The sequence below is a fragment of the Cervus canadensis genome, chromosome 5, assembly GCF_019320065.1.
Source record: "Cervus canadensis isolate Bull #8, Minnesota chromosome 5, ASM1932006v1, whole genome shotgun sequence".
Lineage (NCBI taxonomy): Eukaryota > Metazoa > Chordata > Mammalia > Artiodactyla > Cervidae > Cervus > Cervus canadensis.
Genome location: NC_057390.1, coordinates 38390002 through 38408030, shown reverse-complemented (window position 1 = coordinate 38408030; position 18029 = coordinate 38390002). Strand labels below are relative to the sequence as shown.

General features: G+C 34.6%; 1 protein-coding gene and 1 non-coding gene across 2 annotated transcripts; both read left to right on the top strand.

Moving 5' to 3' along the window:
• Positions 1-217: 217 nt before the first annotated feature.
• On the top strand, positions 218-3658 carry LOC122442471 (endogenous retrovirus group K member 113 Gag polyprotein-like). The gene is made up of 2 exons (XM_043470344.1): positions 218-1498; positions 3653-3658. The coding sequence occupies exons 1-2, from the start codon at positions 218-220 to the stop codon at positions 3656-3658; spliced, it is 1287 nt and encodes a 428-aa protein (XP_043326279.1).
• TRNAK-CUU lies at positions 1397-1469 on the top strand. The gene has a single exon. It is a non-coding gene; the product is annotated as a tRNA-Lys (tRNA).
• Positions 3659-18029: the final 14371 nt, after the last annotated feature.

The following is an 18029-nucleotide window of genomic DNA, read 5'->3' as shown; positions in this document are numbered from 1 at the left end:
TCTCGACCCCATCTGTTCTGTCTCCTTTTTTCTTAGCCTAAAGGAACGCGTCGTGTTGCTCGCTGAAATCTTCCGGCTGGCCCGGCAAGTGGCGCCCAAGCGTGGGGCTCGACGAAAGTTCCTTGTGGCCGCTGCCCGTTGAAACTATTAAGGTAAGTAAGAGTGTGTGTACTTGTATATTGAGGGGCAGGAAGGAATATTGTTGAGAGTATAAACCATGGGACAAGATAATAGTCGTCAGTTGTTTGTGCATATGTTACAGATAATGTTGAAGGATCGGGGAATGCAGGTTACTAAAACAAAATTGCAGACTTTTCTTAGTTTTGTTGAGGAAGTATGTCCCTGGTTTCCGCAGGAAGGGACTATGAGTTTAGAGATATGGAAAAAGATAGGGAAACAGATTCAAACATATTATACTCTCCACGGACCTAATAAGGTTCCTGTGGAAACATTTTCATTATGGTCTTTAATAAGAGACTGCCTTGATTTTGAACATGAGGAAGGGAGTAAATTAAAACACATGCTCCCACCCGAAGAACCAATTTATGCTACTCCTAAAGTTTATGCTACTCCTAAAGGGAAAGGACCCACAAACTTTGAATTAGAATCTGCAAAACCTTTGAAGGAAAATGAGGGAACGCTGACTCCAGAGGATGAGGAAAGTTTAGAGGAACAGGCAGCTGCTTATCATAAGGATGATCATTGGGAATTACTTGTAACTGACAATTCGAATGAGCAGGCAGCAGCTGCCCCTCCGACAAAGGGTCTGGAGGCACTCATGCAGAAATTATTAATAACAATAAAGGAAGAAATAAAAAGGGAAGGTAGGGATGAAGGCGCTGGTGCAATCTCTACTGCGCCTCCTGCTTATGCACCCTCAACTATTGCTGGATTAGATCCTCCACCTATTTCCAAACCTGAAAATTTGTTGAATATAACTCGTGAATCACACAGTTTGTCCCCCTTGCAAAAGGCTATGCAACAGGCCCAAAGAGCTGGAGAAACTGTTCAGGGATTCTCCGCTACTTTCCCGGTATTCGAGCATGAAAACCAAAGGTATTATGAAGCTTTACCTTTCAAACAACTAAAGGAATTAAAAATTGCCTGTGGTCAATATGGACCTACGGCTCCTTTTACCCAGACCATGATAGAGAGTCTAGGAGGTCAAAATTTGCCACCTAGTGATTGGAAACAAATTGCAAGAGCTTGCTTATCAGGAGGGGACTATTTATTATGGAAATCAGAATTTACAGAACAATGTGGCCATATAGCTGAACTAAACCAGCGACAAGGGATCAATACTACATATGAAATGTTGGTAGGGGAAGGGGCCTACCAGAATACCAATGCTCAATTGAACTATTTGCCTGGAGCATATGCTCAAATTTCTAATGCTGCCCGGCTAGCTCAGTCGGTAGAGCATGAGACTCTTAATCTCAGGGTCGTGGGTTCGAGCCCCACGTTGGGCGCCACTTGCCGGGCCAGCCGGAAGATTTCAGCGAGCAACACGACGCGTTCCTTTAGGCTAAGAAAAAAGGAGACAGAACAGATGGGGTCGAGAGGATCGCTGCAGTCAACGATGATTCTTTATTTCTCAGGGTTACATATATACTAAACCAAGAAGAGAGGCATCCCAAAGAAAATTCTTCCCCATGTACATCATCTTTAAGATAACAATCACCAGAGCTCTCTCCTGGCGCCAAAGGCATCCTACTTATCTTAAGGGCAGTCGTGCAAAGCCATCTATCTGCACCTTGTGTGCATTCAAGGCTCACTAATGGTCTGTTAGGAGTTAACTTGGATAGTAAATTTCAGAGGGGTGGCGGGACAGAGAGCTATGTCTGCGAACAGACCCTCGACAATCAATCAAGGCAGCTCCCAGAGTCAGCTCTTTCAAGCCGCTCCCCGCAGCATTGCCTTTCTTTGGGATTGGAATGAAAACTGACCTTTTCCAGTCCTGTGGCCACTGCTGAGTTTTCCAAATTTGCTGGAATTCCATCACCTCCACTAGCTTTGTTCGTAGTGATGCTTTCTAAGGCCCACTTGATTTCATATTCCAGGATGTCTGGCTCTAGGTGAGTGATCACACCATCATGATTATCTGGGTCCTGAAGATCTTTTTTGTACAGTTCAAGTTCAGACAAAATCCACTGACTTGGATCTAACAGGAAGCACAAATGGGAAATAAATGTGGTATTATAAGCCACTGTGATATTGGGGGTTTTGTTATAGAGTATTATCATATAGCAAACCTGACCAATACATATGTCTACAAATTAAACACACTTTTGTTCTTTTTTCAGCTTCTCTTAAGACTTTTAAGAACTTATAAATTTGCCAAAGAATGGGTTATACTTTTCAGACATATTTGCCATTTTCCAAATGCCTAAGGACAGACAGAGAGTTTTCTAAAATAAATTTTCTCCAAGACTTTTCTTTTGCTGATACAATTTTATAATCACACTTATGGATCAACAAGTGAAATTTTTTTATACGTGCTCTATCACCATCTGGATAAGTTTGGAGAACAAAACACAGTGAGAATGCTGGTAAATAATTACATGAAACCATTTTAGAATATGAAGTTTTTAGGGTCAGAATACATTTTGTTGGGTAAAAAGTGTTCTCCAGTGAATAACTGAAATATTACCAAGAATTGATAGGTTTTCTTGATGGCTCAGACAGTAAAGAATCTGCTTGCAATGGAGGAGATCTGGATTCCATCCCTGGGTCAGGAAGATGCCCTGGAGAAGGGAATGGCTACCCACTCCAGTATTCTTTCCTGGAGAATTCCAAGGACAGAGGAACCTGGTCTTTAGGATCTCAAAGTCAGACACGGCTGAGAAACCAAGCACAATAACTTTTCTTGTAATGCTATAATTTGTAAGCAAAAAATTAAAAAGACAAAATTTTAAACCAAAAAAAAATTAGTAATTTGTCAAAGAAGTCTTTGTAACATGTGTGCTTCCCTGGTGTCTCAGATGGCAAAGAATTTGCCCACAACGCAGAGACCTAGGTTTGATCCCTGGATCGGGAAGATCCCCTGGATGGGGAAATGGCTACCTACTCCAGTATTCTTGCCTGGAAATTTCCATGGACAGAGGAGCCTGGTGGGTTACAGCCAATGACTTTTTTGTAATGTAATTTATAACCAAAAACTTAATAGCACAAAATTTTAAATAAAAAAATAATCAACCATTTGTCAAAGAAGTCATTGTAAGAAATGTAGGGTATCACTAACATGTGACTGAGGTAAATTTTCTTATCGCTCAATCCATAATTGGCTCTCACTTATTTTTAGTTCACATCATTACTATAATTTACTTAAGCACACTCTAGTTTGGTTCCCATGTTTTTATAGTTTCACACATACTTTTCTGCACAGAGAAATTATGTTGGGAAATTAAAATATTGCTCCCCTAGACTTTCTCTTATTATAAAGAATAAGATCTTGCTGATGGTTGTATGGTCAAGCTACATTTTAGAGTATAGGTTAACACTTCAATCTCTATTCCATCTCATACTCTGCTTCATAATTTTGGCTTTAATGCATATTCTATTTTAATTCTCATTTAAATCAAGCTGATCTATGAACTACATATTATCTGCAAGTCTTTAATAAACATGTACTACTTATGATTTTCTTTTTCAGTCATAAGACTGTATTCACTTATTTCAGAGATACATGATTCTGGCATGCAAAATAAAAACCCGAATAGTTCACCCCTGTGAAATTTGAAAAAAAAAAATTGCTAAATTAAATAAATACATAATAATTTGATATGAGTCATTTAGATACTTGCTTTAAAATGAAAAATTGGTCACTTAGCATTCTGGAAACCAATCTTCAATCTACTTAATCGGTTACACATTCTTTAGTAATAATAATTTTATTTATTTTATATTTCTTATGGTACGATAGTACTTAAATCTATATAGCAGTCATTCCAGCATAGACACTTTGAATAACATTTGACCATTTACTTCTAAGGCCTGCAGAGTAATGTACCTGCATCTGAGCTTGGGAATTGTGCAGAGCAATTTATACTCTCGTCCTCATTCACAATGGGCAAACTGTTAACTGGCCAGAACATCACACTTGATTTGGCAAATGCTGCCTTCAAAATCCAAAAAGGTCCAACAAAGGTACTTATGTCTCTTCTTAGTGGTGAATTGTGCAAGTAGAACAACTTTGCTTGGAGGGGGTATCCTAACATCCCCCAGGTCACTAAGCTTCTAAAGACTTTGCTGATACTATGTCAAAGAACATACAATAGTCTCCTCATCTGCAGCTTTGCTTTCCATGGTTTCAGTTTCCTGTGGTCAACTGCAGTCCAGAAATGTTAAATGAAAAGTCCTAGAAGTAAACATTTCTTAAGTTTTAAATTGTGCACTGTTCTGAGTAGCGTGCTGAATTCTCACAGCCCCCTCTCTGTCCTGCCCAGCACTCTATCCCTTCATCCGGCATAACACGCCCATTCAGCCACTTAGAAACATCTCAGTTGTCAGATTCACTCTCTAATATCACAGTGCTTTTGTGCAAGTAACCCTTATTTTACTTAATATTGGCCCCCAAACATGAGAGTAGTAATGCTGGCAATTTAGGTATGCCAAAGAGAAGCTGGTAAAGTGCTTCCTCTAAGTAAAAAAGGTAAAAGTTCTCAGTTTAATAAGGAAAGAAAAAGAAATTGTACACTAATGTTGCTAAGATTTCCAATATGAATGAGTCTTCTCTCCATGCAGTTGTAAACAGGTGCTGTTGCACTTCATACTGCGAAAGTTTTGGCCACACCGTGTGATAAATTCTTAGTTATCAGGGGGAAGGCCTTACATTTGTACAATAAAATATTTTAAGAGAGAGAAAAAGACCATATTCATGTAATATTTATTGCATTTTATTGTTATTTTATTATTAGATATGTATTGATCTCTTACTGTGCTTAATCTTGAAATTAAACCTTATCATATGTATGTATATACAGGAAAAAACTGTGTGTGTGTGTGCATGCATATGCATGATTTGGTACTATCAGTGGTTTCAGGTATCCACTGAGGGTACTTATACCCTGGAACTTATACCCTGGGAAAAGAGAGACTGTTGTACTGTGTCCGAGAACAGGAGGTAACACAGTGAAGGTGCATTGCTATTTCTACCACATGTATGAGAACTCTTTTAGATCATCTTAACTAGATAACAATTGAAATGAAAGCATTTTGGGGAATAGAAGTCAGCAAGCCTTTTTCTGTAAGGGGCTAGACATAAATATTTTAGATTTTATGAGTTAAGTACATACAATCTTTGTCATATATTCCTTTTATTTGCCTTTAATAGAACTTTAACAATGCAGCAGTGTTACTTCCTGAGCTATACAAAAACAGTGCTCGGGCTGCAATTTGCTAACCCCTGTTGTAGGTACTAGGTTCTATTTGCAGTTGACACCATCACATAGGTTTGCGGTATTCTACATTCGTTTGCCAAGACCCATCTGATACTTAAATGATGACATGGTGATGCATCACACAGCCACATTCCTGAATCTTTTAACTTTTTAAGCTACTTAGCTTAGAAAATCCTAACAAATAAACCCCTCAACATTTAAAATTTTTCATTGATAAGTATAATTTCAGTTTACTTTAAAAAATTCTCACATTTTCACAAAGAAACCTGAGCTTCTTATTTTATACAGAAAGTCATTATTCCATGCATATTTCCTCTTATTTAGCTGTGGCATAGTAGTTAAAGTGTCTGTGTGATAATATTGTATTAGGGAAAATACCACAGAAATATGATCATTGATTTAATTTAATAGAACTATTAACTGTTTTTTAAAGTTTTCCCTGGAGTCTGAATTATCAACCTGATAATTAAACTACTAGTATATTCAGTGAGTAAAAATAAAATTTTATTAAAATTTATATTTATTTATTTATTCATTTTTTGCCATTGGACAGTTTACAGAATCTTAGTTTCCTGGCCAGGGATTGAATACAGGCCATGGTAGTGCTGAGTTCTAACCACTGGACCACCAGGAAATTCCCAATAAGGGATAAAGTTAAAACAGTTCTTTTGCATATAAAACCAAGAAAGGGTATCTTGCAGGTTTTTGTGTTTTTTTTTTTTTTTTTTGGTTGTGTGAACAAATAGGCACAGTTTAATATATGTCATGATTTTTCTACTCTCTTAAAATACCTTTGCAAGTTTCTAATAGCCTAGAATACAATTAGGAATTATTTGTCATTAACACCCACAGAGTTTTTCATTAATCTTCTGGGGCCAAACAGATGCCTTCTAAGAAACGGAACTGCTTTACTACAGGGTTTCTATTCCAATAAACTTTTGATAATGGAATGATTTATAGGTAAAGTATAAGGATTAGGTTTAGAAATTATTACATTTCTCATGTTCAACTAATACAATGACTTGAAAGAACTATTCTGAAATTGTAAAAAATTAAAATTGTAAAAAATAAATAAACTATATGTAGTAAGATCAGTCCTTTGGGGAACATAGGGACAAAAGATCCTACTTGTCTGAATCTAGTCTGCATTTTGTGAATTTAGGATGGCACCTTTTTACTCTACTGAGTAAATTTTCCTAGCTGTCATTTTTACTTGAATGCTAATTAAGACACATAATGTATATAAAAGTGTTTATCATCTTTATTTGCCCTTGTATTACATTTTGATAAAATCTTTAATTCTGTACTTTGTAAAGGTTAAAACATGGTATTAGAGATATTTCTCTTTTAAAAAAAAATTGGCATAGAAGTACAATGTCAAAGAATGTTCAAACTAACATTTGCACTCATTTGCGCTAGCAAAGTAATGCTCAAAATCCTTCAAGCTAGGCATTAGCAGTCCGTGAACTGAGAACTTCCAGATGTCCAAGCTGGATTTAGAAGAGGCACAGGAACCAGAGATCAAATTGTCAACATTTGTTGGATCAAGGAGGAAGAAAGGGAATTTCAGAAAAACATCTATTTCTGCTTCATTGACTATACTAAATTGTTTGTGTGGATCACAGCAAACTGTGCAAAATTCTTAAAGAGATGGGAGTGCCACATCACCGTACTGGTCTCCTGGGAAATCTGTATGCAAATAAAGAAGCACCATTTAGAACTGGACATGGAACAGTGGACTAGTTCCACTTGGGAAAGGAGATCAAGGCTGTATATTGTCACCCCGCTTATTTAACTTATATGTAGACTACATTGTGTGAAATGTCAGGCTGGATGAATCACAAGCTAGAATCAAGATTACCAGGAGAAATAACAATCTTAGATATGCAGATGATTCCATTCTAATGGCAGAAAGTAAAGAGGAACTAAAGAGCCTCTTGATAATGAAAGAGGAACATGAAAAAACTGACTTGAAACTCAATATTCAAAACACTAAGATCATGACATCTGGTCCCATCACTTCATGGCAAATAGAAAGGGAAAAAGTAGAAACAGTGACCGATTTCATTTTATTGGGCTCCAAAATCACTGAGGACAGTGACTATAGTCATGAAATTAAGACACTTGCTCCTCGGAAGAAAAGCTGTGACCAACCTAGACAGTGTATTAAAAACCAGAGACATCACATTGCCAACAAATATGTATATAGTTAAAGCTATGGTTTTTCCAGTAGTCATGTACGGATATGAGAGCTTGGCCATTAAGAAGGCTGAGTTCCAATGTAGTGATGCTTTTGAATTGTGCTGTTGGAGAAGACTCTTGAGAGTCCCTTGGACAGCAGGGAGATCAAACCGGTCAATTCTAAAGGAAATCAACCCTGAATATTTATTGGGAAGATCTGACGCTGAAGCTGAAGCTCCAATACTTTGGCCACCTGATGCGAAGAACTGACTCATTGGAAAAGACCCTGATGCTTGGAAAGATTGAAGGCAGGAGGAGAAGGAGGTAACAGAGGATGAGATGATTGGATGGCATCACCAACTCAATGGATGAGTTGAGCAAACTCAGGGAGAGAGTGAAGGACAAGGAAGCCTGGTGTGCCGCAGTAAAGGGTTGGACAAGACTTAGCAACTGAACAAGGAAATAGTTGCTTTACAGCGTTGTATAACAAAGTGAATTAACTATATATCTTGGTCCTCTGCCCCACCACCCCCATTCCACCCATTTAGGTCACCAGAGAATGCCGAGCTAAGCTCCCTGCGTTACACAGCAGGTTCCCACTAGATACCTGTTTTGCACATGGAAGTGCACACATATCAACCCCAATCTCCCAATTCCTTCCCCCTAACCACCCTATGCCCACCATTTGCTCTCTGCATCTGCATCTCTTTTCCTGCCCTTCAGATAAGTCCATCTATACCATTTTTCTACATTCCACACATATATGTGTTAATATACAGCTTTTGTTTTTTTCTTCCTGACTTATACTTCATTCTGTATATTTCTAGGTCCATCTACAACTCTACAAATGACCCAATTTTGTTCCTTTGATGGCTGAGTAATACTCCATTGTATATGTGTACAACATCTTCTTTATCCATTCATCTGTTGATGGACATTTAGCTTGCTTCCAAGTCCAAGCTATTGTACAATAGTGCTGCAGTGAACATTGGGGTGCATATGTCTGATTTGAATTATGGTTTTCTCAGGGTATAGGCCCAGTAGTGGGATTGCTGGTTCATATGGCAATTATATTTAGTTTTTTAAAGGAAGCCTCCATACTGTTCTCCACAGTGGTTGTATCAATATACATCTCCACCAGCAGTGAAAGTGGGTTCCCTTCTTCCACACTCTCTCCAGCATTTATTGCTTATGGATTTTCTGATGATGGGCATATTGATGGTGTGAGGTGGTACCTCATACTTCGATTTGTGTTTCTCTAAATTAGTGATGTTGAGCATCTTTTCATGTGCCTTTTGGCCATCTGTATGTTTTCTTTGGAGAAATGTCTATTTAGGTCTTCAAAACTTTTTTTTACTGAGTTGTTTGTTTTTTGAATTTTATGATATGTTTGTATATTTTGGAGATTATTCCCTTGTCAGTTCCTTCATTCGCAAGTATTTTATCTGATTCTGAGGGCTGTCTCTTTGTCTCATTTATGGTTTCCTTTGCTATGCAAAACTTTTAAGTTTAATTAGATCCACTTTGTTTATTTTTGTTTTAATGTCACCTAGATTCCTAGTCTTAGCTGAATTGGAGTAAAGTCTTCTTTACCAAGACAACACTATAGTTTTTACTTACCTTTGAAAGCTCCTGACCCTTATCATACAACCTGAAGATTCTGTTTTCACAAAGATATCAGAAGTTTTATAAAGTCATTCAGCAATGTGATTCAGTGTCCCCTTAGTGGTCATGTTGACAATCCTAGATATACTGTCACCAAATGAAGCATATACTGTAGTTGAAAATTTTATATAAGAAAATGTTGTGTTCAAGACCATACAGTTGCAGAAATGTAGTGCCAGTGACACTTACAGAGAAATTATTTTCTGGTTTTCTGGAGGCAATATTTTTCAGTGCAGAATGAATGTCATCAGTTGTGCTATATAAATTAGTCTAGATTTAAATAAGAAAATATCTTAATGTTTTCCTCAGAGGTCAGTCAAAATATAAGTTCCTTATAAGTAAAGACTGTATAATATTCATCCAATAAGAATCAGTTTGAGTAAAATGGAAATTATTAATAATCATGCCAGAATAATAGATATGTCATAGAACTATAGAAGTGACATTGGGCTATACATATTATTTTTAATGTATTTTGCCACCTTAGTATATTGAAAACATTGTTGTGTTCTCCAAAAATTTCATTTGGGTCATTCCAATGTTTAATTTAATGAAAATTCTTCCAGTATTGTTTTGTTGGCTATTTATATGATTGCTTTAAAAATTTTTTTTTTCATTTTTGTCTCCTGTACTATAAAAACTAACTTTGCAATGTACCTTTTAATACTTTCCTATGGTCATATGTTTGTACCAATCAAGTAATACTATGTTTAAACAAATTCCTTGAAGAGTAGCTATCTGCATATTTATTTCATATTGTATTCTTTTTTCAGCTTGTATCCATATTTAAAAATTTTTTAAGCGCGTGTTTCCAAACTACTCTTCAAAGAAGATAGAGCAAATTTTAACTTCTTGCCTCAAAGTACCAGATCATCTTTCTCATCTTCCTCAACAAATTCATCTTTTATTAAAGAAAATTTATTGTATTTTTGAGACTCACCAAATATACAAAGATATACATGCTGGTCAAACACTGAAAGTGTTAGAAATAATGTTTGGCTGAAGTGTAGTGTGACATCAAGTGTCATCCACTCATAGAATGTACTCTGAAATGAAAGAATAAAATGTTATCAAAATGTGTATAAAATAATTATTTTTACAGCTTTAATAAATATAATAAATATATAAATTTAATAAATATAGTCAACTTTTAAAATGTTGCATTGCTATGCAAGAATAATAAAAACTCAGTGTCCTATAGCTAAATTAAATACATTGCACTTCTGCTGTCAGACATTGATGGCTCCATTTTACTAAAATAAATAGATTGCAGGATTTTTTGTTGGCATCTCATTTTTTAAAAATAGTTTTTCCCTCCGACTGTTTATATATTTATTTTTTCTTAAGTATTTTTATTATAAACTGTTATATATATTTAGGATATTTTAAAATGTAGAATTCATATAAGATTTTATTTTGAAAGGCTGACAACCCAAATGAAATTCAGTGTCTTAATATAAAGTGAAGTTCTTTTAAGTTATTTGTTGAAATTTTAAATGACAGCATACCAAAGATTCTGCAAAGAATTTTTATCTAATGTAATACCCATATCCTGCCTTGTAGTTTTTTCCATTTTATAAATAAAATTTCCTATATATTTTTAATATTTATTGACTCAAAAATATGTCTAAAATTCTTTCAGATATTATCTAGTTAACACATTCAACATTTGTATAGTTTGCTAATTCATTTTTCTATAACTATTTAAAGTTGCTAATACTTTTTTATGATAAATAATTAGCATCTTTCAAAACCATAGATTGTCACAGAATTTTACCCAAGCAATGATAAGTTTATGCTTCAAGTTATATACAGAATGTCAACATTTAAAGTATATAAGAACTTTTCTAAAAAAATAAATAAATAAAATAAAGTAGATAAGAACTTTTCTATGTGTGATATCCAGAGGCTTTCCTATATTTGAAAGTGAATACTCAGATATTAATAACTGTAGATAGTATACCTTGATTGTATTACTGATATTTTTAAGGTGATTAGATAAGCTATTATAGCTTATCAGATTACACATTTATTATGCAAAGTACAGGCCTGCTGTTAACAATGTTGAAGGAGCCATTTAGCTGTTGATCATTAAAAGATAAATTCTGTTTACTTGAAATAGTTACCAGATATTTCTCTGGAGAAGAAGAGGTTTTTTTTAAGATCAACAGAGAATTGCAATTCTGGTTTTGCAGCCTTGGTGAGCCAAGTCCCTGCAGGGCAAGAGAAATGTTAGCTTTTGTAGAGAGGAATAGGAAGTTAGGAGGGCTATGGTAAACAGAGTCCACAGTTTTTCTTGGGCCAAGCTGTTGCTAGCAAGCTGTCTTTCTTTTTCCTATTGGGATTCACTATTATCACAGGCCACGAGAGCGCCCCCTTCTGATATCCTGACTTTGTTTCGTTAAGGTTTATATTAATTTCTTTTTATTTTTTTAATTTATTTTTATTAGTTGGAGGCTAATTACTTTACAATACTGTAGTGGTTTTTGCCATACATTGACATGAATTAATTTCTTACAAATTAAAACCAAATAGTAGATTGGAGCAGAATATTACAGATGCGGTAGAATTTAAGTAAGTGCCCAAGTCAAAATGAAACATATTTTAGTATGGAAAGACCATGTTTTAAATCTATGTCTGTATTTATTATGTACTGCATGGATTGCTTGCTCATTCCTGTTCTCTTTTTTTGAAGAGGTGCTCATTTTTTTCCTTTAATTTTATTAAGTATAGTTGATTTACAGAGCTGTGTTAATTTCAGGTGTACAACCAAGTGGTTCTTATGTATATCTCATACATATAAATTCTCATAGATATCTCATATATATAAATATATATGTGTGTGTGTATATATATTTTTATATACATTCTTTTTCAGATTCTTTTCCCATATAAGTTAGTAAAGAATATTGAGTAGAATTCTCTGTGCTATACCATAGGTACTTGTCAGTTACCTCTTTTATATATAATAGTGTATGTTTGTTAATCCCAAGCTCCTGTTTATCCCTCCCCACCACATTTCCCCTTTGAAAACCATATTTGTTTTCTATGTCTCTGAGTCTGTTTCTGTCTTGTGAATAAGTTCATTTGTATCATTTTTAAAATTAGATTTCACATGTGAGTGATATCGTATGGTATTTGTCTTTCTTTGTCTGACTTACTTCACTTAGTATGATAATTTCTAGGTCCAATCCATGTTGCTGCAAATGACACCATTTCATTCTTTTTCAGGGCTAATATTTGTTTTATATATGTACAACATCTCCTTTATCCATTCATCTGTTGATGGACATTTAGACTGCTTCCATGTTTTGGCTATTGTAAATAGTGTTGCTTGAACATCAGGGTGCATGTATCTTTTCGAATTATCGTTTTCTCTGGATATATACTCAGAAGTGCTATTGCTGGATCATACAGTAGTTCTATTTTTAGTTTTTTAAAGAGCCTCCATACTGTTCTGCACAGCAGTTGTACCAATTTATATTCCCACCAACAGTGTAGGAGGCTTCTCTTTTCTCCACATTCTCTTCAGGATTTATTGTCTGTATTTTTTTTTTTTTTTTTTTTTGGGGGGATAATGGCCATTCTGACTGGTGTGAGGTGACACCTCATAGTGGTTTTTTTTTTTTTTTCCACCTTTATTTATTTATTTTGTTTTTCAGTGGGTTTTGTCATACATTGATATGAATCAGCCATAGATTTACACATATACGTGGAAATCTCATTGTGGTTTTGATCTGCATTTTTCTGCTAATCAGTGATGTTGAGCATCTTTTCATGTGCTTTGGGGCCATCTGTATGTCTTCATTAGAAAGATGTCTATTTAGATCTGCTCATTTTTTAATTGAACTGTTTGGGTTTATTTATTTGATGTATAGCTGCATGAGCTGTTTGTATATTTTGGAGAGTAATCCCTTGTTGGTTGGAGAAGGAAATGACAGCCCACTCCAGTATTCTTGCCTGGTCAATTCCATGGACAGAGGAGCCTCGAGGGCTATAGTCCATGGGGTTGCAGAGGGTTGGACATGACTGAGCATGCCTGCATGTCCTTGTTGGTTGCTTCATTTGCAAATATTTTATCCCATTCTGTGGGTTGTTTTCTCATTTTGTTTATGGTTTCCTTTGCTATGCAAAAGCTTTTAAGTTCAGTTAGGTTCCATTTGTTTATTTTTGTTTTTATTTTCATTACTTTAGGAGGTAGATCAAAAAAGATATTGCTGCGATTTATGCCACAGAGTGTTCTACTTTTCCTCTAAGAGTTTTGTAGTGTCTGGTCTTATTTTTAGGTCTTTTCTCCATTTTTCATTCATTTTTATGTACGGTGTTATAGAGTATTCTAATTTCATTCTTTTACATATAGCTGTCCAGTTTTCTAGGACCATTTGTTGAAGAGATTGTGTTTTCTCCATTGTATGTTGGAGATACATACAACCTTGCCTTATCCTTGCCTTATTTGTCATAGATATGTGAGTTTATTTCTGGGTTTTCTATCCTGTTTCATTGATCTATATTTCTGGTTTTGTGCCAGCACCATATTGTTTTGATTACTATAGCTTTGTAATATAAGGGAACCTGATTCCTCCAGCTCCATGTTTATTTCTCAGGATTGCTTTGGCTATCTGGAGTCTTTCGTGTTTCCATACAAATTTTGTTGTTGTTCTAGTTTTGTGGAAAATGTAATTTGATAGGGATGGAATTTAATCTGTAGATTGCCTTGGGTAGTGTAGTCATTTTGACAATATTGATTCTTCCAATCCAAAAGCATGGTATATGTTTCCACTGTTTTTGTCATCTTTGATTTCTTTCATCAGTGTCTTAAAGTTTCCAAAGTACAGATCTTTCACCTTTGGTTCCTCATTTTAAAATGATGTATAATTACCACTGAAGACTTAATCTATTGTGGGAAATAGTTTAATCTTTGAGGAGATTATCTTGGAAGTAAGCCACAAGATTTCCTGAAATTCTTATTTAAACTTCTATTTGTTGAATCAAAATTGATTTAACATATTGAAAGCCAGGTGAACATGTACTCTGATAAGCATAGATTTCTGCTAATTTTTCAACATCTATTGAATTTGTGCAGTATGTTATCTTCTTAAATTTTGTTATGTCTTCTTAAATGAGTTACCCATAACCCTAGTCAACTGACTAAATAAGAAAATAACTTTGAGAGAGCTGTGTAATTCTTTTTTATGATTTCATACTGATAAAGGTAAACTTAGATGGTTTTTATATATTTAAACTTATTCCAATCATTATCTCAATTATACCACATAATTCACCAGTTCTCAATTTTGTTATATGAGAGGAAAAACTCTTAGGAACTATCACAAATATCTATATAAACTTAATTTCAACTCCTCCTTAGTTGGAACCATGATTTCCATTAAAAAAAAAAAAAAGGTATGTTCGTAATATGACCACCATTTTATGTAATCCTACAAAACCTGGAGATGATAAAAGAGGAAGAAAGAAAACAAACATATACAGCTTATTTAAATTCAATGTTTTCTTCTAGATAACCATTCTCAAAAAGTGTTTCTCTCTTCTGACTTACTAACCAACATTAATCAAAATGTTTCTTTCATAAATTCATGTGTCTCATTATCTGTATTTAATATATATAAATATATATGATTTAATACTGACCTTGGGATAAAAAATTCAAGAATACTACAATATGACTGAACAACTGTCATCAAATTGATTAAAAGATAGAAATTGACTGTAAAATGCTCACTTCTGGATATTTATTCAAAAGAACTAAAATTAGGACTTCAAAGAGGTATTTGACTTCCATATTCATTGTAGCATTATTCGCTATAGCCGAGAGATGTAATATCTAAATGTGCATTGATGGATGAATGGATAAAGAAAATGTGGTATATACATACAATGAAAGAGTATTCAGGAATAAGAAAAAAAAAAGGAAATTCTGTCATATGCTACAACATGGATGAACCTTCAGGGCATTGTGCTATTTGAACTAAGCTGATCATTGAAGGGCAGATACTGCATAATCCCACTTATAGGAGGTATCTAAAATAGTAAACTCGTAGAAACAGGAAGGAAAATGGTGGTTGTCAGAGACTGAGAGGAGGGAGAAATTTGGAATTCCTGTTCAGTGAGTATTGAATTTCAAACATGCAAGAAAAAAAAAAGTTCTTGAGATCTGATGTATGATGTATAATGTAGTGTTCATAGTTAACACTACTGATTACATACTTAAAAATGTAAGATGATATATATAATATCATGTGCTGAATTTTTTAATCACAATTTTTTTTAAGTGGAGTAGTTTAAAAAAAAGGCAGTTAAAAAAGAAGGATGATCCCTAGGACTGGAATTCTTCACAATCTTCATAGAGTTAGTTCTTTTAGAGCTTTTCTCAAATTATAAGTAAATGAAAGAAGGGGGAAGTTGGCAGAAAGGTATCCATTAAAAAAAAGAAATTGGAATTATGTAAGCTATGAATGAAGAAAGTTAAATTACAAATTTTATGTAGGTGTTTACTAATAGGTAAGATAAAAGAAGTTAAAGACAGGTTATAAGCCCCTAAATAGTTTAAATTTTATCCTAAACAAAATAGGGGGTCTTTTAAAAGAGTGACTATTATGTTTCCTTTAATATATAAGATATTTATGACATATGATATATACATGTATATATATATATATATGAATATATATGTGTGTATAAATGAACTCATATGAATATATTTTATAAAAGACTATCCTTTAAGGAGAAGAAAAGGTAGAGACATCAGGAATCATCAAGAATTTTTCCTAATGAAAATGCTATAACAGAATTCTGTTTGAGATATGCTTATAGTAATCAAGCCACCAGGCATTATTGGTATCAAATAGTTTATTCTAGCAAGTACTTTTTGAAGTAGTTGGTTGTTAGGAAGAGAAAAAGATTTAAAGCAGAGATGAGTGTACTATTATTGAACATGTCTTCTTTAGTAATTCCTGACAAGAAAGAGCCAACAAATGTAGTTTATTTAAATACAGGATTCTATGAGATATTTCTGACCTTAGCTTTAAAAGTTTTTGATATGTATCTTACTCAGAAGATATACTGAGATAAATACTTTTTACACAGATAAAAAGTATATGTGTTATGTGGGATGTGTTAGTGGGATGATAAGATGAAGCCCAATGCTAATATGACATGGAACCACACATATTTTAATTGCATCTCTTCTTTGGGGAACATTTTATATCCAAATATATTCCAGGAACTAAATGTAGATACTCACAAGGAGAGAGAGACACTCTGCAAGGGCACCCACCACTAAGTGATATAAGAATGTCCCCTGGAGACTCAGTGGACTTGTAGCCTACTCTAGGGAGCTAAATAAGCAATTTGCAGAGCAATGATTCAAAGTCTGGTTCCCAGAGACTGTAGTGAACTATCTTAAATCAATATTTCGAAAATAGGGAACAAGGTCTTCCCTAGTGGCTCAGAGAGTAAAGAGTCTGCCTGCAATGCAGAAGACCTGGGTTTGTTCCCTGGGTCAGGAATATCCCCTGGAGAAGGGAATGGCTCCCCACTCCAGTATTCTGGAGAATTCCATGCACAGAGGGGCCCGGTGGGCTGCAGTCTATAGGGTCGCAAAAAGTTGGACACAACTGAGTGACTAACACTTTCACTTTCTTTTTCAATGTATCAATAAAATTCAGATTTTGTTTTCTCTTTTATAGGTTTCTCTTTATATTACTGGAGATTGAAAAGATGCTCTAGTGGATCTATTTTTTAAAGGTGTCTTTCTATATCCTATCTCAGCTCTAGAAGTTTGGGAGATAAGTCATCTTAAGCAGATGTTTTTAAAAATTTCTGTTTTGAATAATATTTGTTCACCCAGCTTTCCCTAATGTTACTGTCTTAGAAGCCACTTAAAACTATCAAAAGGAAAAATTAACCTTGATGCAATCCTCTTAAGTAGTCTATTGATCTTATGTGAATATTGCCATTTTCCCCACTATTGTGTTTTTTATGATTCAGAATCTAATCCTGGATCTCACATTCTGTTTAAATTGTCATGATCTCTTACTTTCCTTCATCCTAGAGAGTTCTTCATTTCCTCAGTCCTTTTTATTTTGTCTTTCATAGCCTTGCCTTGCCGCTTTTGAAGACTCTAAGCCAATTATTTGTAGAATACCTCTCAGTTTGGGTTTGTGCAATATTTTGTCATGATTAGGCTGAAGTTATATATTTTCGGCAAGAACGCCACAGAAATGTTATACCCTCCTCAGTGTATAATTTTAGGAAGGACATAAGGTCAATATTATTGCTGGTAGTCTTAACTCTGATCCCACATTTAAGATGATGTTAACCAGTTTTCTCCACTGCAAAGTTATGCTTCTTGTTTTGTTATTAACAAGTCTCTTTAAAAAGATACTTTAAGACTGTATAAATGTCCTGTTTCTCATAATACTTCTACCCACTGATTTTAGCATCCATGGATAGTTCTTGGCTGCTACAAATATTATTGTGGTATTTGTCTAATGGTCAATTTCTGTTTTGTTTATTTTCCTGCATTTGTTAATTGGAATTCCCGATAAAGAGACATTTTCCTCCTGCATTTATGTAGTGAGCTGTTTATTCATTCATTCATTTATACTAATATAGATTACTGCACATTTATCTTGCTTTGTTTCTTGTAATCCAGCATTATCATCGTTTATTTTATTACTAAATGTGTGTCAGATTTAGCCATTGGAAGCTCCTTTGAGTTGGAGCCTGTTTGCTTTCAACATGTGCCCCATTTTTTCCTGTGTA